Source organism: Chroicocephalus ridibundus, chromosome 15 (assembly GCF_963924245.1).
Source record: "Chroicocephalus ridibundus chromosome 15, bChrRid1.1, whole genome shotgun sequence".
Lineage (NCBI taxonomy): Eukaryota > Metazoa > Chordata > Aves > Charadriiformes > Laridae > Chroicocephalus > Chroicocephalus ridibundus.
In genome coordinates, this window is record NC_086298.1 from 8,746,068 (window position 1) to 8,769,991 (window position 23,924).

At 38.3% G+C, this 23,924-nt stretch overlaps 1 protein-coding gene across 9 annotated transcripts in view; it reads left to right on the plus strand.

The window, feature by feature from the left end:
• The window catches only part of DENND1A (DENN domain containing 1A), a 206,678-nt gene that overhangs the window by 107,747 nt on the left and 75,007 nt on the right, over nucleotides 1–23,924 (plus strand). For all 9 annotated transcript variants that reach the window (XM_063353015.1, XM_063353006.1, XM_063353010.1 and 6 more), the window contains 3 exons: nucleotides 5,486–5,531; nucleotides 14,309–14,410; nucleotides 20,808–20,933. In XM_063353015.1, the coding sequence (XP_063209085.1) occupies nucleotides 5,486–5,531; nucleotides 14,309–14,410; nucleotides 20,808–20,933 (274 nt within the window). The remainder of the gene's footprint in view (nucleotides 1–5,485; nucleotides 5,532–14,308; nucleotides 14,411–20,807; nucleotides 20,934–23,924) is intronic.

Below are 23,924 nucleotides of genomic sequence, written 5' to 3' on the forward strand. Positions count from 1 at the left end.
TGCCAGCTCCATGGTTGTGAAATTTGAAATGTGGTGTAGTTTCTGGGAAGGGGGACACAAGAGCTATTGGATCTTTGCAGAGCTACAGAGAGGTAGAATAGCGCTTTCTGCAGAGAGCAAACAGGTAGGAACTCTCCTCCTGCCACTTGAAGATCTTTTTGGCCCACGGGGTATTGTTACACGTGAACGGCAGCTCTACCACAAACATGCTCAATGTGAATCGGTTTCACTGACATTGTTAAAGCTCATGTGTTTTCTGCAGTGTTTTGTCCTTTATTAGCATTTTACACCAAGTACTTTCTAAACACTGTGGTTTCTCATTTTTTCAATCTGCTCTTTGCTAATTTTTTTACCTTATGATGTGGAAGGGGGGGATTTTTCCTCCAATTTCCCTCTTGAAAGGATTTTTTTAAACTTAGTATTTACGTTCACCTGCATTCCTCATTCATGTCCTTCACCCCAGAACTGAAAAAGCCAAGGGCTTGTATCTTCCAAATGCCTGTTCTCGATACACTTGCTCTTTGTGTCAGGGATGCTGACACAGTGATAGTGGTGTAGTACCATGTACGTGTATCCAGAAATGCTTCAGTCAGTTATCTCTATCATTTAGATTAATTGAGGGCTGGGGGAGGAGGAGAAGAAAGGGGAAGAATGCTATCCTTTATTTTTATTTTTTAATTAGGTACCATTCTTTGGTATATTTTCAGCCTAGGGAAAGACTCTGGGTGGAGGTGACTAGAAATTGGTGGGAATCTATCATTGGATTTCACACCTTAATGCACAATTGCTTGTTCCTTTGAATACAGTACAACAGAGGAAACATAGGAAGTACTGCTGGTTGGAGGGTTTTTTGGTTTTGTTTGTTTGTTTGGTTTGGGTTTGGGTTTTTTTTTGTTGGGTTTTTTTTTTTGTTTGTTTAAAACTACATGCCAGCAGGTGCCAAAAGTACTGGTTAATGAGATACTGCCACCAGGCATCAGTGGCCAAGCACATACAACTGCTTAGATTTGGCCAGATCTTGTCCGTCTATTTTGGTGTTGGGAATTTAGACATTTCTTGACATAAAAGAAACAGCCTATTAATTTTTCCTCACTACTTCTTCCAGTTTGTTTTTCATGTGGCATAAAAACACTCCCACTGTGTCTGTTTTCTTCCTTTTTGCTCTCAGTGTCTGTGTTTAAAATTAGCCTGTAAGGAAAGCCTGTCTTTGCTGACCTGGTAACACAGCTTAGTGTGTTCTCTAAGTCCCAGAGCATTGTCACTCAGGTTATTCTGTGGGCTTTTAGCAGAAGCAACAGTATATTTTCTAGGGTGATTAAAACAGGCTTTTATATTAGATAGACTGCTAAGCAGCCAGCATTAATATATTCTGAGAGCCACCTTAGAGCACCCTGGCAGAGCTGCTGAACAAACGTTTCTGTTGGTGGAGTTTTCCCTTTCTCCAGGAGTTTCTTTAACTCCCTTTCTCCCATTTTCTAAATCTGCATATAGTTCAATATGCTCCGTTAAGTAGGTGGAGGGGGTAAGCGGAGAGCGAGTACTCCTGCTGCTCGGGAAACAATGATGCCTCCGTCTTCAGCCTCTTGGTAGGCATTTCGATTTAGCCCGGTACATCTGTGCACTCACTAAAAGCTCTTGTAGTTGCTCTTCTGGTTTCCTCGCTGTGTGTTTTCTCCATCATTCCAATTTATGCAGTCAAGTTTCTAATTTGCATCAATTACCCCAATAAATTTTGGATTGAATTCGGTTGCATTTCAATGAATGATCTGAAGAGAAATCAGGAGACTACCTTAGAGAGTCAAGTCGTGCTGGCGTTGAGAGCGCGACACGTTACGTTGGTATTTGTGTATCAAGACATGAACGTAGTAATCATGATCTAATCAATTTTTCTGGAACAATGAAGGAAAATGGTACAAATCCCCGTGTAGCTGTAAACTATGAACCTCTCTGAGATTCTTGGGGTTTACATTACTTTTTCTGGTGAATTGCAGTATTTTTTAAGCATGGGTTTTTTCACTTAGGAGGAAATGTCCCTCTATTTCACCTGCTTCTCTTCCAATTAGTAGTTGCCTACCTCTTGGGAGCATAATTAAGAGGTCTCTAGTTAGCCTAAGGAAACGAATTAAAGAAATTGTAAAAATGCAACTGTAATAAATGGGCAATATATAGCCATTAAGTCCACAATATCCATATTCATGCTTATGCATTGCTACTTTAATGATTTGATATTTACCTATGTAACTCATTTGATTATAAATAACGCTGATTGCATTGGGAACCAATGTAGCACAAGAGGAGTAATAACCCTTCTCTTTGTTCCGAAAGACTTAGGCAGGCATTTTGTTTAAGCAGTAAATACGTGTAGTAGAAACTGATACTTCTTAATTTTGCACTTAATGGATATTGGCTGCCATCAAACAACTTGGAGTAATTAGTAGTTGTGGTTGTAAGAAGCCCCAGGACTGATGAAGTGTCAAGCAGCAGGTAAAGGCTGGTCTGAAGGGCAGTCTTTAATCTGTCACGGGTCCCAGAAGGATTAAAGGTTGTGCGGAGCATTTCTCGGTTTAAACAAGCGATGTCTCTTACTGCAAGTTCACTTGAAAGTCTTGGAAATACACATCTAACCTGATAAAATATTAAAAACCACTTGAGCGTTTCATGTCTCGGGACCTGACTAGCAGTTAGGAAGAACTATTATAGTGTGCTCTGAATGGGGAAGAGGAGACAGACAGTGTTCCCTTGTACAGGGTGGTAGCTGAGTATTTAAGTAATAGCATATGATTAACACATGAGAAAGAAAAATGGTGATAAAAGCAATTTATGAAGCCTGACATGAACCTTCAACATTTACTTTTAGGTGTGTTTCCTTTTCAATCAGATTGATGAGTGATGACAGCAGAATATAATCTCTCTGGTAGATTTTTTTGGAAATAGTTATGCTCTTTACTGGAATTATATTTTATTGAGGTTATTTGTGATATTTGCCTAGTTAAACTTTTGTGAGTATAAGGAGCTATCATGGTGAATAATCCTTAAAATATCTTTGCTTTTGGTCTGCTGTTCATGTGTTGTTGACCAATAATGTCAGTTCTGACAAACAAAATTAATTTTGATAAAATAGGTATTTAGATAATTTGATTTTTGTCATGTCTTTTACTAGAAAATGGACAAGTCGATTCATTGCATCCAAAGCTGGTCCATACATCTTAAGGCATATCTTCCTGTAATTCCTTAAAAATCTTTCTGAGGGTGCATGGTTTTAAGGATTTAGGCATTCTTATTATTCTTTTGTTGATAAACTGGAGGATTGAAGGATGGGCATGATACAGTTAATTAACTTTTACAGGTTCAGATTTTGCTGCGCTTGGGGACAGGCTCCCCTTTTGGAGACGTTAATAAATGGCTGGTTTTCTGGAATACTGCACTCTTCCTGCTTCCTTTCATTACATTCGCCAAGGTTCCACTAGATGAGACATTTGCAGTCTTAAGACTTCCTGCCGAGGTTCAGACTTTGTATTTTTGAGATTGAAGCTGTCGTGTTCATGAAACTACTTAATTAGAAACACATTCATTTCGGTGCATGCAGGAGGAGCCTTGAGCGGCACAGCCAGGCACGCGGGGAAGTTGAGCATTTGTGCAGCTGGCAGCTAAACCAATGGTTTATACTTTGAATATAAAATTACTGGGTATTTTCTTGCTCCTGGAATGTGGCCATTGGAAATGAAGAGATGTGGGTGAAAGAGATGGCATTTGTCGCAAATAAAACACGCAAAATGACAAATAAAAATACTCCTCAGTTGAGCAGCAATCCATATGTAGTAAGTGTGTATCATGTTGTATGGTAAAAATTCCTGTCCGAGAACTTGGATGTATGTTCTGGTTCTCACCTGTGGAATTCCCAAGGAACCAGAACCTTCAAGATTCGTACCAAGTTAGTTTCAGATTGGAGAGTCCCTCCACGCTCTCTGCCGTGAGGTGCTGCATTGGGTGAGGCTGGGGCAGGGGCGTTCTTGCTGGCCTCGGCACTTCGGTGAGCTGTGATGTGGTACACGGCACTTCGGTGTGCTGCAACTGGACTTGTAAGGGGGTTTTGAAGTTATACACATTTAACGTCTTCAAAAAGAAGCGAAGTGTTTTCATGTAGAATGTCTACTACAGAGGCTGTTTTCCATCTCTTGGTCAGCATCCAACAGAGTAGCAGTTTTAGGGGGTATATTAATAAACGTAATAAATATTAATATGCACATCAGTAAATACTTTTTTTTTTTAAGGTATTTCTCATGAAAATGAGAAGCAGAGTGATTTTTCTGGTCTGGCGTCTTGCAGTAGTTTTTTCAGCACTGTACTTCTCTTACTGAGCAGTAGGCACCGGCTTATAAAAGCAATATGGGAGATATTTTAATCCAAGGCAGTACAGTGACATTTCTCTCATTTTTTCATCTGAAGTTGAAAATGAGCTCTTTGAGCTTCTGTATCCAAAATGAAATGAGGCTTTATTTTAAAAGTTGTGTCTGTCTGTGTGCTTTCCATTTAACAGGCAGTATATGCCATATTTGCAATTAGCAGCTTTGGCATCCTCTTTGATGTGTTCTAATAAGCAGTGCAAATATAAGCTTTCCCTCATTAGTTGAGTGGGAGTCCTGTAATAAGCTTAATATTAGAAATACTGTATACACAAAGATACAACTTCCATTCAGTATTTCTTGTGTTATATAGTCCGTGTTGGTGTTTGCTAACGTCATGGAAGAGAAGACTGAAAAGATCAATCTTTCGCTTAAATGTTAGCGCTGTTTGGTAGCAGAAGGACCGCTCCCGCGCTTGAGGCTACGGGTTTGGCCCAGAGCCTCTTGGTGTATGGGCGTTTTGTGTTCTGAAGGGAATAATGGTATTGGCGTATATCCCGGGAACTCTGGAGTTAATCAGAGTCTTCAAAAGTAATTTTTGTATTTTTCTTTTGTAAATGTATACATTTCAAGAGTTGCACTTAAAAATAAATTATTTAAAATGTGTCTGGACCCATATTCAAAGGATTTAAAACTAGTAGTAAAGGTGATATGTATACATTAAATGAACCACTTAACACTGCAACAGGACCAATTTTTCTAAAGAATACTCCTAGAAAAAGTATGGGTATTTTTTTTGAATATTATAATAACCCATTTTGTTTAGTTTTTTAGATGACCCCAGTATTATAGATATATTTAATAGCTGTCCTTATGTAGCTACCTTAACTAAGTCACTTAGAAATTCTGATGTCAAGAAAAAGTAGTCTTACAGTAGTGAGAGGATATTGCGTAGTAAAAAAAGACTTTCAAATATGGAATAAAATTTTCTTCACATGTGGTTTGTTTATATATATATAATATTTTTTTTTAAGCAAAATCTAATCCAGTATGCTGGTCTTTTCCTGTAGCTAATTTTATAAGTCATATGTGTTAATCCAGTGTTATGAGAATGTAAAGCTAGGTTTTTTTCCTCTTTGCAGTGCCCCAATGCCCTACCTCATTGGAATACATTTAAGTTTGATGGAGGTAAGTCTTTCTCACCATTTCTGAAACTATATATAGTTTTATGATTTAGAGCCAAGTTCTGCAAGCAATTATACGTTCATTCATATGCTTAAAAATTAAATAATACTGTTAATTTAGGAGTGCTGGGAGAACTGAAGTTAAGCACACATGATAATGTTAAATCTTAAGGGAGTCTTACTTGGTACCTTGTGCTCTTTGGGCACTTCCTCGGTTCAGTGCAGCAGTTGGTGACGAGCTCACGTGTTCCCCTCCCCATCCTGTCGCTTCATTTCATCACGTTACTGCCTTAGTTTGACTCTGTATTCACAAAGGCAGAGTCGATATTAAACCAAAATGTTGACAGTTACAGTTCTCTTTTAGGCTTTTGCAGACAGATTGTAATTTTTTTAATGTTCAAAAGATCTGAAAAGAAGGAACTTGCTGTTAATGTTAACACAAAGCTGGCAGAAAACCAGCCCTCACAGAAAGCTTCACATATAAACAATTCAGAGTAACTCCTGTGACTTTTTAAAAACTCTAAAAGTGGAAATAGCACATTTGCTTTTGCTTCCAGGACTGGTGAAAGGGTTGATGACTTTCCTCAAAAGCATCTGGAGGACAACATAAGCTATTAATTTAGATCCCTGTGAAAACCTGAGTCCTTACTAATCGTGCCCCTTTCCAGAGGGAGCTGCCCCGCGCGGGGTTGCTCCGGGTGGGAGGTGTCGCTGCCCGGGATGTTCCCTCCGGGAGGCTCTGCGGGAGGCCGGCAGCCTGGGACCCCAAACGCCCTGGGAAGTTACTTGACCTGTGTCCCCGCTTTAGAGACCTGTGTGTGGAAATGCAGGCTTACTGCTTAGGATACATAACAATTCACATCACATAATGTAATGTGTATTACTAGAGTATTTGTTCTTAAATTGTCCATAAAAATGTGTAATTGCTCTGGAAATACGGATCAAACACATTCTTTTACTAGGGCAGATGTATGTAATAATGATCCTCTATCTTTTTGTGTGTTAAAAATTAGGCTAGTGTGCTGTATAACTTCCCCCTTTTTCCAGCATTAATGTGAAGAAATTTTAGTCTGAAGTCACTTTTTTGGTGAGAAGCTAGATGGAATATGCAGGACCCCTTTTTTTTCTTTTGTTTTCCTTACCATTCTGGGTACAAATGATGGTTTTATGCCCTTTACATTGCTAAATAAAGTACAGAATTGCAGTACAGTGTGTTAGTGAATAAGCAATTATTTTAAAAGTCAACGTGTACATTTGTTTGCACATCATATGGTTGTGTTAGAGGGGTTTCTGATAATTGCCCTTGAATACTGCATAGACAAGACAGCATGAATATCTAGGAAGGCATAGCCTAGCGTATATTTTTCATATTGATCGAGAAACTTTGTGCCCCGTATCTGTACCAGGTAATCGTTGGCATGCTTCTTATGCTATCTGTCTATTTGAAAAAGAAGGAAGAGACCTGGTAGAGGGCAGGATAATATCTCAATACAGATACTTATCAGCTTTCACAATATTTTTGCTCACAAGGAGCTGCGCGGTTAGCCCGGCAATGGGTATAGAAAAAAAATTAATAGTTACACCTCGGAGTTGCTTTGCATGATGTCTCACTCCTGCCCGGCTCCATAAACCCAGCACCTCTTCCTTTGTCTCGGATTCTCAGACTGCAGGGCTCTGAAGGCCTTCCAAACTCCATCTGTAAAAACTCAAAAAAAGGACTTGTTCCCGGAGAAGCCAATTTTCATCCGTTTTAGTAACTTGTGAAAAAATCTGTTTAGTACTAAATCCAGTATGGCTTTTGAATAGCCGGAGATTCTGGAACACAGACACGCTTTGGCAAAGTACGGTTATTCAAAGTGCCTTATGAAATAAATTAAATAAATAAAACAAACTGTCTTTTCTCCTTCCTCTGCTCTTAAGGATAAATTGAATACTTCCAGAGAGAAATGCATCTTCCAGCTAACTGTGTTTTTTCCATTGAAAAACAAAATAAAATCACGCAGTGGGCTACTGTATCTGTTTATTGGCAAGTACTGCGTAATTTTTCTGTGCCTTGGGCAAAGGAAAGGTGATATTTGTCAAATGAGCTAGACAATTACTACGTTACCTCTTTGTTTGGTTTTGATGCTGAAAGCTTACTCTCTTTGTCCTTTTCTTCACATGTAGGTATAAAATTCTATGCTTTTTTGGTTAGAATAACAACTTAGTAGCAACAACAAATTTTTTCCTCATGATCTGTCAGTTGTGTATTTTTAAAAATACAATGTATTAATTTTTCCGTATCAATATAATTTTATGAACTACAACTAAAACCCACTGTCATTATCCAGTATTCATTTTTCATTAAATGCTGACATTTCAGCAAATAGATCTTTTTGTGTTAGTGTTTTGCTAAAAAAAAGTGTTTTGCTAATCCACGAGTTCCAGTCTCAGGATACGGGAGTGATTCCCCGGTCTTCTATTCAAGTTAAGACAGGTGGACTCTTTATCTTCTGTAGAGCCCATGGGAGCAATTGCATCGGCTCACGGTTCTGCTCCAGCAGCTCCAATTGCAGAATTTGTCATTGTTGCGTAAATGTTAGTGGAAGCCTAAACTTGTGCAGGGAAAGCTGTGGTCTAAAGGGAAGGGTGAATTTGGAATGTAGGAAAAACCCCCAATATTCTAGCTTTAGTGTTGTTTCTGTGGGTTTTTGCTATGCCTGTCTTGGAGTGGGTTCTCTGGAAGAAATATAGCAGAAATGTTAATGATTTTAAACAAAATACACCCTCTCGCCTCAAAAGATTTTTTCCAAACCACTGTGTATCTTAAAGTTAGTTTGCAGTTTCCCGTGTTACATGGGGTCTCTGTAGAAGGAGCAGTTATTTTAATGGAAAATGACAAATTTTTCTTATGATTAAAATATCAAGCGTATCCATTGACTGTTAAATCTAATTTGCTGTGACTGAAATGTTCTCCAGTGAGATAAGATAATCTCCTGTTATAGGTCAGAGGGCTCCAACTGATTTATGAGGGGAAATCTTGGTAGAAAATATAGAGCTGTGTTTTGTGCTCTTATTTTTCAGCTTTTCTATCATCACCTAGTTAGTCATTCTTTATAAGATTTCCATTTAGCAATCCATAAAGTGACTTCAAAGAAGGCTAAAAGTTTATAAGCTGTTGGATAGGCAAGGCTGGAGCTATCACATGAATAATGGAACGTGCTTACGGAACTAATTGAATTCATATTAGATGAAGATAAGTACTTAATACTGATAAATAACGAGATAGGAAAATTAAACTCTATCAACCGAACACACCCCTTTGAAAATATTGTTTTATTTTCTACCTGCATACTGTATGCTATTTTAGCATTCAAATTATATTAAATTGACCTTTTTGTTATAAGTGGTGTCAAACTTAGCTGGCAGTCTTTTACATTTTGTCATAGTAAACGATTGTTTCAGCAACTGTTTCTGTAGGGAAGGTTATTAGTATGATGGCGCTGATGGAAGAGGAATGCCCTTGACCTAGTAGACTACCAACTGGAATTTAGGCACATGTGGGTTTGATTAACCGGTGGGACGGTCCCGTTTGGCTGTCAGATGCTGAGCTGCCGGCAGTATCCTCCTCTGGGCCCGGCGTCCAGCCAGTCGAGTAACAATAATGCCCACCCTTATCACGGTCTCTTCGAGGCACAAAACTAACCTTAAGAGTTAAAGTTAATGCTTAGAAAAGTATTTCTTATCCTCTTTTTTAATATTCTAGTCCCTCAAAGGCTTTTTCTGGGACTTAGAATTTTAATTCTTGCAAGATCATCCAGAAGGAATTTGTGTGTGAAACCACATTGCGTTTGTCAGAGTGATTTTCTAACATTTTTCCTAAACGTAAAGGACAGCTGTGCATATCAAAACCAATACGAGCAGATCTTGGGTTTATTTTAATCTGGTACGAGTAAATATGTTCATGTTAGGAAAAGAAGGTTCACTAAAATTCATGCTGTCTTTAATACGCTAGGACATGGCAGCTGGTCTCACTTTGTGTCGATGGTCTCTCGCTTGCGTGGGGAGATGAGTGGAGAGCTGGGGGTTCACTCCGCTCAACCCCCCGCGCATGTTCTGGCAGCACTTTCTGACATATTTCCCTGGTGTTTCTCAGCTGGGCGTGAGGATGCTCTGTTCGTGGCCCAGTCTGAGAATGCGCCGGTCAGCGTGCATGCGGTCTGAGCTAACGAACTCCGAGACACAGGGTACATCGGCTTGGGCTTCGTCCTGACTGTGCCACATGGCTTCCCCTTGCCGCAGAAGTCTCCCTGAGAAGTCATTGGCCACTGGCATCTCCCAGTGGTAGTGTTGTTAATTATATTTTTTGATTGGGGTAAGGAGTCATATTTAGCTTTTTCCATATACTTAGTAAATCACTGCCTTTTCTAGCTATAACTGAAGAAGTGTAGCTTTTTTACACGGTTTAAATGAAGGGCTTATATGTATACTTAAATACAGGTCTTCAAAAAACTAAATGTAATTTAGTCACTCACAAATATTATAAATATGGTTGTACGTGGTTTCAGGAGTATTGACAAAAATGCATTTCAAAATATGACAAATTACGTATGGAATTTCTTTTATCCAGTTATTGGAAAAATGAAGATAATAAGTGTGTTTTAGTAAGAGATTCTCTGTGTGTGGATGTTTGAGGTGTAAGTTTTAAGACAGACAAACACTGCAGTACCAAGTAGACTTACCAGTAAGAAGGTTTTTCTTCGTTGTGCAGTCGCGTTAGGCCAGCGCTAGTGATGTTTGTCACTCAGTTGGCAACAGCTGCTTGTGATAAGGATCTGGAGCATCACCTGTACAGGATCAGGGTACCGCACGTCAAGGCTGGGCGATGGGCGGAAGAGTGGGAGATGCACGGGAGGGGGCCGCAGCCCACCTGCTGTGCCCAGATCAAAGGGCTGGGGGGTCAGGGGGCACATCCAGCTTAACCAGATTTGTCTGTTGAATAGCTATTTCAGATTGTAAATCTAAGGGTGATTTCATTAAGTCCTTCTGGCTGCTGTTGGGGCATGAAATAATAAAATTTTATATCCGTTGCCTTTCCTGCTTCTGGCAGCCAGATTGACACATTGTTGTCTGCAGAGTTGTGGTGTTTTTCTTAAGAAAATAAATGGAAACTATTAACTAAGTAGAGACAAGTCATTAAGCAAATGGATTTTAGACTTCTTGTGAATTATGCTTTCATAATAATTTCAAATATAATATAGAAACTAACTACTAAAAATGTTAGGTTTTGTTCTGCCTTTCCAAAGGGATTTGTGGACGGTACATTTTCTTTTTTCTGATACAATATTTTTTAATATGTTGATCACATTTGTATCTGGTTATGAAACCTCATGATCAACTTGGTTTATGTTTTGGCACCACTTTAGCCATGAAGTTATGCAAACCCATTTTTCAAGGGGGGAGGAGGGCGGTGTTTGTTTTTTTTTCTTTTTAAATGAACTATTCAATAAAATTATTCATCTGAAAGAAATTTAACTTATTTTTTTTTATGGTAGGAAATGCAAAAACTGCCAACTGTAGACAGAGATAATAAAATAACTTGTAGTATAAAGTCATGTTAGTATTATCGATGACTATTGCTTCTAGCATGTGATCCGAGTGAAACAGAGGCACACCCCTTAATCCTTCTATTAGAGCATAGTTTCTTGGAGTTTTTGCAAACTTTCACATAAAACATTTAAATTACTTCAAGTGTTTGGCTGCTTGTGAGCAGGACAGACGCACTAACTGCTGCTTATTTACTGACCTGGTGTTTAAGGCCCCCTGGAGTTTGTTTGAAAAGTTAAGAGATTTTCACAGTAAAGGTGCCATTTCTGAAATTTAAAGTGCTCTTTTCACCAGGAGATAAGTTCTCTCTGATTAAGTCAGTAATTCTTACTAAGCCATGTTTATAGAGGCCATAAACAATGGGTTCAGTGTGCTTGTTAAACCAGCTTTCCATACCTCTCCACTCTTTTAAAAAGAGACATTTAAAATAAAAGGCAGGTGTAGATGTTAGTTCGATTTGATGGTTTTTACATGATTAATTATGGCTACAAGTGATTTGGTAAGGATGGTTACGAAAGGTTTACAGTAGTGATATGTGATGCATGTTTTCACTGAATCACTTCTTTTGACTCAGCAAATCCCTTGTCTGTAGTAAAATATTACAAGGAAACTGTAATGTTCATATTTCCTCTTGTTCTTTGCTTCCCCACATTTTTTTCAGCAATATAATCCATTCTGTGTAACAGGTATCGCTTTATTTGTAAAATTTTGTTTAGATATTCAGGAAGTTGTGAAATATGGAACACAACTGTATGTGGCTTAGTGACTGCCTCTTCGTATTTTGAGAAAATTACAACTGTACCTGTCAAAATGATCTACGTGTAGTTGCGATTCATAGAGCCCAATGGGATTTAATGTGAGAAATGCAGTTGGATGCTGGGAATGTTCACTAACATTCCAACAAGAGAGTAAATACTTTTATTTCCAGGTCAGGTGGGCTGATAAGGTACTGTGTTTAGCAAAAGAACCATTTGATTATTTGAGAGAGGCCCTTACAACTATCCGATAATACCTTTATCAAAGATTATAGTGAAAGGAAAGATGATAGAAACAAATAAGGATTAAGATGAACTGGCCAATCTACATTTCTCTAGGATGAGCCACAGTTGGACCACTGCAAAATTATATTTTTTTCAAATGCATTGCAAGACAGATGCTATAAATCAAGTTAGTCTCAAGCGTTTTATTAAATTTTAGGGTTTCTCTCCAGGGAAATCCACTGTCTTAATAAAAATATTGAGAAGTTTTAAAGTAAGGTTGTGCTCTTCCCACTGTAGAGGTATAGCACAGCGGAATTGAATCTTAACCTTCCTTTTGGATATGATTATTTCTGGGCTGTGTGTGGAGATGATTATGTTGAATTAGCATTTGTAGCCCTTGCCCCGTGAGCAGCATCCTTTTGTACTGTCCTCCTTGAACAGCAGCTTGTCACAGGCCTGGTCTTTGCTACAGAAATCCCCGACTTTTTGCTGAGGGGAAGGTGCAGATTCATCACCAAAGTTACAGAAACACCCTCTGACAAGTTCGGGCATGTTTGTTGCTTCTTCGGCGGGAATCAAGAGAAGGTTTTAATTCCTTCTGTCTTGTCCTACTAGCACTCGATTTTGACAAGCTTCTGGCTTTGGTTAAGTACGTTGCAAGACCTTTTTGTTGGAGCTTTTTAGGCTCCTCTGAGTATAAGTGAGATTTTTAATTTTCTGAAACAGGAAGGAGCAAATCAGTTTGTCTGGTGCTTCCGGACTCCTAGAAGGAGCAAGACTCCTGGATTGCTTTAGAGTTTATCAGATGCAGCCAACAGAGTGACCTTTGGTTCCTGAAATGTAGAGGAAAGTACCTGGTGTGTCATGCAGTACTTGTGCTTTTTATATGGAAAGCATTAAACAGAATATTCTTTCATTTAAATGAAAGAAATTTCTCATGGAAGACCTAAACTTAAATGTCTACAAAGTGTTTTTTATAGTTGTTGGCTTTTTTTCCCCCCTAAGTACACAGCAGTTTTCTTTATAGACAGAGGACTGAGCCTTGAAAACTGAAGGTAATTATTTAGGTGCCTAAGGCTCAACTTTGCCATTGTTTTAGAGCTTTAGTTCCCTTCTTTTAAAGGAAACAATTCCCTCCACCCCACAAAACCTTAATTAAAAATTGAGTATGTTTTTGTTCATTTTCCTCCTCAGTAACTTGCATTTGGTCCTATGTATAGGTATGTAGGTATTAAATGTTTGTTTACTGTGTCACTGGAAATTAAAAAAAAAAAAAAAAGATTCAATTTGCCTGTTAGTGGAAAAAGTGTTAAATATTTAAATGCTGCTCTGTTTCATATCAGTGATTCATTTACTGTTGTTTAAGCAGGGAAATAAAGTCTGACAATGTTTAAATTTGCTTAGATCACCAATACCTTTAGACACTTAAAGTCAACGGTACTAATGATCGTTCCTTTTGAGAAGGAGGTTAGGCTTTCCTTTCCTCTTGTATGCCCATGAGCTGCTACGGATGATGTAAACACTCAAACTAGATTAGAGACATTTCTTTCTCTCAATTCATGGGAACAGGGTAAAAAGTTCAGACTTGGTGAACATGAAGAGACCAGGATGTGGTGGAGTTATTTTTCTTTTAGCTTTTTTAAATTTTAGTTATTTATTTATTACACTCTGGTAGTGTCCATTTTAGTTACAGACAAGTTTACAACTGTTATTTATTGGAGCTGCAAAATTCGACCTGGGATTTGGAAACCAATTTCCATCGCTGATTTACCGCAACTCTTACTCCTAGAAAAGCCCCTATTTATTGTATTTAAATGAATTTCTAGATATAAAAAGATATACTTGAAATTTTGCCTAAGGTAGAAACTGCTAAATGTGCAAACAGGATATCAGAACTAAGATAAACGTCATAGAGGTGCTTGAAATAAATCTTCGTTTGAATAATCTCAAACAGTTACTCTCTAGTTTGAGAAATTTCGGTATGCACAATGTTAAGAACTTCCCTCTGCAAATTGAATGTTAGTTTTTCAGCATTGTGAAATGTGAATGAATAAAACAACTGATGTCAGAAAGACAGGAGTGTTGATTGTCTTTAAAATGCTTGAAGTTTTGTAATGCCATGATGTTCTGCCACAGCTTGTGTCCTTCATGCACAAGATTTAACTCTACATACTTATATTTTCCTTTCCCTTTTCTTGATTTTGCTCGTATTTAGAAAGTAAGAAATATGGCCCTGGAAGATGTAGTGATTCTAAATGTAGACACCAACACACTGGAAACCCCTTTTGATGACCTTCAGAGCCTTCCTAATGATGTGGTATGTATGAAGTGTATTATTCAGCTATTCCATTACTAAAAAGTGTAAATCCTTCTGACCTGTTCGGTTTGTAACTGAGGTGTCTCACCATCTTACTGTCATTATTATAAGAAAACTGCTTTACCTCAGTTCTTTCCTGTTCGCAAGTGTTAAGCAGTGTTTGTTTGAACATTTGCAGACATATTTTTAAGCCTCCTAATGAAAATTAGCTAATGTGCACGTAAGCTGGAAAAGCTGCAACAACCCAGTTTCGGTTTTGGAATGATGTGATCAGCTTTCATCTAAAGAGTTAGTCTTTTATAGGGAAAAAAAAGATAAATGAAGACCATGTAGGTTACAGTACATCTGAACAGGAAACAAAAATTCAAACTTCTTTCTTCATGGCGTGAAAAAGTAGTACTACTTCAAACCGTCTTTATCTGTTCCATTAGGGGGAAAAAAAATCCTACATTTTTAGATAACTTTTGTTTTCAAATGAGCTTTTTTTTCCTCGTGACTTCTTCCAGGTGAGTTTTAATGAACTTTTGCATTTTATGTCCTGAATTATGATATCAAATGGACTACTTCAGATTCACTTCTAGCACTGCTCAGTGCATATAATTTGGAACTTTCTTTCTTTACTTGATCTTTCCCTTTAATGAGAAAAATGCATCCAGCTTGGTACTTGCTGCTGTAACCGTCTTCACTAAAGCTGAGAGGGAAGAGCGGTAAAGTGAGTAAAAGTGTAAGAAGCTATTTTTAAGTCAGAGTGGGGGACTGTTTAGGAGAAAACAGCAGGGGAAAATCTGGATTTCTTTTACTAGTTCAAAATATTGTGCTGACAGTTAGATCTATACCTTTTTATGTGTAGTTGAGAAATAAAATTGATATGCAGGGAGCTCGATATAAGCCGGTTTATTTGAAGAAAAACTGAAGTACTGGTGAATACCCAGTGCTGCCTCCTGTGCCATCCCGTATTTTTCTGCGATCTGTGGTGCGATCCATTCCTGGAAAACAGCGAGCTCTGGATAAAAGGTCCATCTTGATTGTGAACATTTTGGCTTTAGTCAAGCATTTAGTCTATAAAAGTTACTTCCATGAATTTTTCTGGCTTTATATAGTTTTTCATTTTGATTTCGCTCCCAGCATCCAAATCTGCCAGCTGGTCATCGCTCGTGCCATTATCCACAACCCGGGAATGACAGACTTGTAAATCTCACGGAATTATGTAAGAAATGTCTGGATACAGTGAGTGCGGGGACTCAAACATGTATATGATTTGTCAACAATCAAGTATTATATTAGATTTTATGAGACTTCATTAAAGGAGCTGTTGTAGGCGCACTGTAGAACATCAGAAGAGACTTCACCAATAAACACAGAACTTCAAGCTTTGGAATGTAATAAATTTTAAGAGACTTCCTTCCTTTCATTATTTACTTTTACTTCACTTTTATAACAGTAAAGAGTTGTGTTTTATTAGTTCAAATTTCTTGATTCAGTTTTCCACAGGTCTATTTAAAAGCTACGTTTTATCTCGGAGGATGTTTGGAGCATAGCAGAGGAAGTGCTGCCAGCAAATTCAATTAACTGGCATGGCTCACAAATAGCGTACATGCTGTATTTTTTTTCACAACTGCTATATAAATACAGCTGGGATTAATATTTGTCGCAACAAAGCCTTAACTTGAATCATGTTGCATTGTGTAATTAATGTTTGGGATTGGTGTTTATGTCTTATTTAGCTTTGTTTCATTATTTTAGTTACCTAGATAATAAAGTATTCTCCTCTAGGTCTTTCCCTTTCCTCCAGACTGCTTAATATTTGGCTTTGACCACTAGAGAGCAGCTGCTCTTCTTTGCAAGAATTGAATTTCTGTCAGTTCTTTCATGCATCATGTGTTTGGAACTGTAAGTGGATCAAGTTGTTCATCTCAGCAGGGAGACTCTAAAGCCAATCCATTATACTTTTTTTTCTTTTTCTTTTTTTTGCTTTTGCTTCCCTGGGAGGATGGGGAGATTCTGGGAGTGTGTCTCCCCACTGGTCTCAGCCTAAACAGATGCATTTATGATCTGAGAAACTAAAAATGGCTTCAATTTCATGATCATAAATGGCTGTAATGTCAAACTATTCTGCCCGTTTTCCTACTTAACGTGAACAGTGAGCAATTCATGCGTTGCTGAATAGACACAAAATTTACTTTGCTAGATTAAATCTATCTACATTCAGCAGTGAGGAGAAACAGCTTCTGAGTGATGCATTCACCATCAGGTAATTAATCCAGTGGAAAATTTTTAAAGCTGTTCCCCCTCTCCTTGAACAGCTTTTTTAATCAAGTAAAACAATGCCATGAAGTCCTCTGATTGTTTTAGAGCTTGAGGTAGTGAGTTGTGCTTGAGTTTCATGATAGTCCTGTTCCTACCTAAACTGTTGATTCTCAGAAATCGAGAATGAACATAAATCTTTTACTCCGCGGATCCAAACAGACATAGGTTACAGTGAAATGCCTTTCCAGTTAACACTTGTGTCACAGGAGCTGGGTAGCATTGAGGCAGTTCCAGCAGAATCAGATGAAGTCATTCCTTTCCCCGCTTTACCTCAGCAGTACCCGCTAGCAGTCAGACTCCCCGAACCGCTCGGGTCAGATCCCTGAAAATCAAGGTGTGTCCTCCTGCATTACTGATTAACTATTCGAAATGTGAAAAACTGTCCCTCCTTCACCTTCTGCTTCTGGTATGTTGCTGAAAATCTGGCAGCATGAGAAGGCCCTGGGAAGTAACTTTCCTTTTAAAATAGTCAATATTAAAAAAAGAGATTTATTAAGGACTGTGATTACAATAAGTACATCTGCTGCTGACAAGTCTCCTACACCACCGTCTGTGTTGCAAGGAATAGCAAAGAGGGGGTAGTAATTTTTTTTTATGCAACCCTTATGGATTTTTCATGTATTTCCAAATAAGTGTCATCTTCTAGTCTTAGTTGTAGTCAGAGCTTCATATTACAAGGAATAAAGCATAAGCTCGCTCTGTCAACTTGTAGTTTTTATTAAATGAAGCCCTGATGCAATGCAGTGTGCTGCGCCAAAGAGATCTTGCATATCTGATGGCTGGGAGAGTATTGTAAATTTATGCTAGCCTAGGAATATCTGAGGCTGTCAGGAGTTTAGTTGTGTATGCTATTGTTGTCCGTTCATTAACAAGTTACCATGAGTAGGAAGCCTGTGTTACTGTTTTTCACTTAGTGGGAAATTAACTGCTTTCAGGACAGCCAGAAGTACTAAACTACAACTCTATAGCAGAGCCATTTTCTTAAAGGTGAATCCATTTTTATTTCCTACGCTGTGTTTGCAATAGAATGTTTCTTGCTTTATTCATGTTGACAACTGAAAAGCCTTGGACCTAATTAAAAGAATTTCCACTAGCACCTTTACTGAACCATTTCATTATGCTGCATTGCACAGATTGCATTTTGAAACATGGTGATAGTTTAAATCTGACCTTTAAACCTGAACTGCCAGAAGTATAAAAATCTTCTTTAAAAACACTCTCAGGGTAGACTGCATGTATATGTGTCTGTTTGGCTAGAAATAATCTTCATATTGAGTGGTCATAGTCTTATTTTTTTAGAAATATTACTTCCTCTTTAGGCAGTAAACAATCATAATTCTGTTTGTATAATCTACTTTGGTTTATGTACTACTTTATTCCAGACTAAGCATGAATATTTTTTCCTTACCTGTTAGTCTCTTTAAATACATTGTTGTTAATGTTTTGTGTTTTTTAAAAAACTATGGCATGCCCATTGCAATACTCTTGATTGAAGGAGTAAAAGTGTGGCTATATAAACATCCTACAGTGTTCGATTTAGTCTTAAAAGAGAGCAAATGGTCTCAAAGCTTAAGGAATTAGCAAAATACCTACCGATATTCTACTTTTATACCAAATAGGGAAGCTGAAACACAGAAAGGCTGTGACTAGCCTTCTGAACTTTCAGTTTGTTGTGAAACAAAGCAGAGTCTTTTCCTTTATATAGATGGCAAGTTCCTTATCTTCACATGAATGTTTAAAGAAAACCACTTATAAAAATGTTTGAGATGGATTTGGAAGTTACTCAGAGCTATAGACATCTTATTGCATTTTTAAGAACTACTGTTAAATGGTTTACATAAGTTAATACAGGAAATAAATGCATACATCATCCTTAGAATATCAGACTCCTTCAAACATGGAGGATAGGGGGAACATTTTGGAAGTCAGTTTGAACGTCTGGCCCATCGGCTTCTATTTTCTGAGGTATTATTCATATTCTTAGAAAATGCAGTTAGTTATGTTCACCACAACAAAATCTGGTTACTCTGTAAATAATATTCCTAGAAGGTTTCTTGCATAGTGTGAAGTATATATAGTTACCCCAATGGAGTTTTTCAGAGTAGCATTTGAAAAAGGAAGATTTGCTAGTTATTGGTAGAATTACTTTTGTTAAATTCATGATATGGATATTTATGGAGTCATTCATGTTCTTCTGCAAATCAAGATGACTGGGGATTCCCTGTCTTTCCTTCTGAAAGCGTGGCTCCTTCCTGTCTTCTGCATAAGGTATCTCATCAGGTTTTACACGTGGCATGACCGCATTCTCTAAAAGCAGTAGTTGAATTTCTTTCAAGAATCAGTGCCCAGATTGTTGTTTTCGTATTGTGACATGTTCTGTTAGATCTGCCTCAAAAACTTAGCTTGTCCTGGTTCTGTCTGCAACACCAAAAAATTGCTACTGACATAACTATTTGTTAATGATTTAACGTAACCTATAACCATTGCAGCACAGGCACAGCAAGCTTGATGTTAATCTTTGAAAGGGGTTTTTATCTCCTTTCCCAGCTTGTATTTGGGAAAGAAAAACGCTGTCACTAACAATAATATATAGATGTACAACCTTACTTCAGTAGTTACTGAGCTCTAAGCACTGTAAGAGAGACATCAAACTAAGTCAGAACCTTCTATGTGTATGAGAAATTCGGCAGCACAAAGAACAGTAATGGATAATCCTCTCAAACTTTAGCGCTTGGTGTACACCGAAAACCAAGAATATTCAGGTAACTTGGGTCATGGTAGTTTTAACTCTGCCTAAAATGTCTTTAGTTGATATTTGCTAAGTTGTGATGGGTAAGTGTGTGATTCAATGGTAAAGAGACCATTAGGGCTGTGTTTGCCTAAAGTGCAGCTCTGTGATCCTGAGGTAATTCAACACCTCCACAGTGGGAGAGGGCGGGGAGAGCCATCCCGGGCACAGGTGGTTTAGATCTCTTGAGAAACAGGAAGAAGAAACCCCTCAGTAGATACTGACCACTTTGAAGGACAGAATGTTGTTGTTAATTTGAGAATTTAAAAAAAAAACTGCAGGGTTTATGTTCTTGATGGCGTGGGGTGTTGGCGGGGCCTGCAGGGCCTGTGCGAGGGAGGCCGGGGCTGGGCAGCAGAGCCCGCCGGGCCCATGTGAGGGCAGGCTGAGGGGCGAGTACAGGGTGAGGAGGAAGAGGCCGTGGGGAGGAACAGTTATGGGCTGACCACAACCATGACCCCTGTGTCCATCACCCTGCGCCGCTCGGGGAGGAGGTAGGGCAGTTGGGAATGGAGGGGGGAAGTTGAGCCGGGGAAAAGTAGGGGCAGGGGGGGAAGGTGTGTTGGTTTCTCTCCATCTGACTATTTTAATTGGCAATGAAGTAAATTAATTTCCCTAAGTCGAGTCTGTTTTGCCCGTGATGCTAATTGGTAGGTGATCTCCCTGCCTTTATCTTGGCCCACGAGCTGCTTCTTCGTGTTTCTCCCCCGGCGCTGCTGAGGCGGGGGAGCGGGAGAGCGGCTGGGTGGGTGTCTGGGTGCCAGCCAAGGAAAACCAGCATATGCATAAATAAAACTCTCATTTTGTTATTTTGCAAATACAGGGGAATATAGCTTTAAAAGGAAAAAAAATTGTATTTCTAGCAAACAAATTTTTTCAGGCCTACAGAATTTTTCTTATCCTTGGTGGTGATGGATGGCCTGATTATGCAGAACAGTTCCTTTGTTAGTCTGATGTTTGAATTAATTTAGCTGGAATTCTTTCATGGATTCTAATCAAGAATGACATAGAATTTCATGGACTACCTTTAAAAGAGTATTCAACAGCATGTTAACGGTAGGAGGGAAAGTTGAAATGAAGCTTTTATTTTCCTCTTGGTTTCTGAATAGAATCATATCTTAGAGAAGCAAAACAACTTGAAAAATAACGCTTTTAGAACTGAAAAATTCAACTCTGAATTCACAATGTCACTTTTTGTCATAACTGCTGCTGTGGTTAGTTCATTTTTCATTTAGTTGTCCTGCAATGTGTTAAGCTTTGTTTGTGATATGAGAGTGATCTAGACCTGTTGTGTGATTTCAGGTTTCTGCACTGAAGAACAGATTGAAGAAAGTCTCTACAACCACTGGAGATGGTGTTGCAAGAGCATTTCTAAAAGCACAAGCATCTTTCTTTGGGAGCTACAGAAATGCCCTGAAAATTGAACCTGTAAGTAGGAATTTGGTAGGCATAAGATGTAAATCTGCAGCTGTGGTGGGGGAAAAAAGCTAACAAGAATTCCAAGTTCAATATAACCTACTTTTACTAAGGTCAGCATTGTGGTGCTTTGGCTAACTAGTACTCACAGCAGCATTCCAGTCTCCAAAAAAGAAAAAGGTGCCATAAGCATGATCAATTGCGTGGGGAGAAAAGTTCTTATGGAAAGGTATGGGTGTTGCTTGTTTTTGAAGACAGTTAAGTTAGTTAGAAGAGACATGATAAAAGAGTATAAATTAATGATCGTAGGAGGCTAGTACAGAGTTCACCATTTTCTTTCACTGCAAAACGTGGATATTTGTTGCATTATTTTTAAAGCTAGTAAAAGATATACTACTTTTACACAATATATGCTTAACTGTGAAACATGCAAGTTTGTGGAATTTAAGAACATAATACAATTAGTAAAGAAATTGTGTTTTTACAGAAACATGAAGAATGTCTGGAGTTGTTACTATTAATGATAACTGCTCTGTTAGGGAAGTTCAATCTCTTGCTTCTGGTTCGGAGCTAATCTCTGTTTAGCAACGATTAAGTGCCATCTGAGTCGGGGAAGGATTTTTCTGTACTTGATCTGGGGTTTTATTGCTTCTAGCAAGGCATCTGTTCCTGGCTTACTGCAAGTAGCTTCGTGAACTTCCATACGAATCAGTCCAGCCAAATTAATGTATTTCCATATATTTTGGGACACTATGGTTTTGCTACCGTGTGCTTAGGGCGTTCCTTTTAAAGGACAGACAGTTAGAGACAGGGTAAATAGTATGAGGAACATTCAGGTATAATTCATGAGATATGTCCCGGAAATACGAGGTATGAAAAGTACTAACTGCAGAACAATCCACAGAATATTTCAAAGATGTTCCATGTTCTTGAAGCAGGCAAAACTCACATGTTTGCCAGTCCAATGCAGTGATAAATCTCAGTGTGGTGTTCATGGGCTCATTTGAACTACTGTTGTTCAGGCCTCTGGCTGCTTAACGAGAAGGTCTCTGTAGAGGACAAATAATTCTTTTGTCTTAATACCTTCATCTCTCATCTGCAAGCATGTGGAGGCAGAATAGAAAATCAGTGGTAGCAGTAGAGAGCTTGAATACCACTGGCGGATGCTAAGATGAGTTCTGAGTGTGAGCGAGGAGGCTAAATGAGTGGAGTGAGAATGAAAGCTTACTAGTCGAGAAAGGGTGGTGTATTTTGTGTTCTCCTGCTCTGTGAAGACTGACGAAGACATCTGGTGTATGCAGACAAGTAATAAATCTAGTTTTAATCATGATATTAAATGAAAAGGCCAGAAGTTGGACAGCAGGCATACTGATTCTTGAGGTTGAGGATGTTTCTGTAACTAAATTCTCCAGTACTATAGTTTGCCTTACTTGTTATTTTTAAAGCCAGAAGGAAAAAAATAGCTCAGTCTGATTTTTACACAGTCCATTTATCACCATCAAATAAGCATCATTCCAACAATTCGTGTTCAGGGTTCAAAAACTTTGAACAGGGTTCAAAGACTTTTGAAGTCAGCATGAGTCCTTCCACATCTTACTGAGGGAATCCATGTATCGTGTGTGGGGAAAAAATAAATCATATTGACTTATGAATGTATGTCTGGGTGTAAATATTGGGCTTTTAAAGTATCTAAGGTGAAATAATGGGAGGTATTTAAAATGTTGTCCGTATAAATAACAAAAATGAAACGAGCAAGGCACTCTGGCTGTAAGCCTCCTTTATCCATGTCAGGGAGACACTGACTTCCCTTCATCCATGCAGGCTTCCTTGTTCTCCAGCGCTCCTCCCAGTAGTTGCCAGGCAACTCTGGGAATATTGGTGTATGCTTTGCCTGGATGTGTGCGTGAGATTAACTAGTTAAGGGATTTATGAAGAAAAATAAAAATTTAAATTGCTTTTCTGGAGATACCATCTGGTATTTTGAAGGCTGAATGCTAAAGATGAACATTCAAAATCAGTTGACAATGGCACACCCCTAGAAGCTGCAACTTCAAGGGACAGCTAACCTGGGAAAGTAGGCAAAATTCTTCAGTTTGCTTATCCTTCCTTCAAAGAAAACTTGTAAACATAATTGCATAGATATGTCGTAAAATGGGATTTTAATAATCAGGCAGTGGAAATTTTCAGGGCTTTCTTTCCCAAGTCCTCTTATAAATTAAAAATTTAATTTCTGATTATACGTTTCAGTATTAAGATTTATATAAAGAAAATTTGCAAGTTTGCATGTTTCATGCGCTGAACGTGTCAGAGTCAAATGACCTGCATTCTGTTTCCACTTCTGCCACAGACATCCTGTGAGGTACTGGAGAGGTCGTACAATACTTTATAATTCACTTCCTTTTTAGAATATGCCAACTGTGAATGCAGTTACTGAGAGACTCTTGTCAATGCTAGGAACATGACACTTAAAAAGTAGTACAAAACCCTCGGAAAACCGGATCTTAAGAAGATGTAGCAAAACTCCAGTAGTGTGCAATGAGTAAAAAAATTAGGAAATGTACTTGCTAAGTTCACAAAAGAAGATGAGGATTGTAATTTATTAACAACGCATTGTAACTGGCAACTGGTAAGGCGTCTTGCAGTTTAAAGCCTGCTGTTTCTCTGTTGTACTGTACTTCAAATGCTGCACTTGTAGGAGTCTTCTCTACTCTCACGTAATTCCATCTTCCACACAGCGATTACGGTCATTGTTATTTCCTGTCAGCTGATTAGCTCAGTTTGCCAAGTTTATGGATTATATACTAACAGGTGTTCAGAGTGGTGATGATACACATCTCATAGAAATGCAGAATGACAGGAGTTTCTTATTGAATACTTGAAGAGTATTAAAGCGTATGCAGCAACGCTTTTATTCTTCTCTGTTTATGTATTAGAATCCACAAAGACCACAGTGGATATCATAATTTGCTTTAAAATTTCAATGTCTATTTGGAAAAAAATATT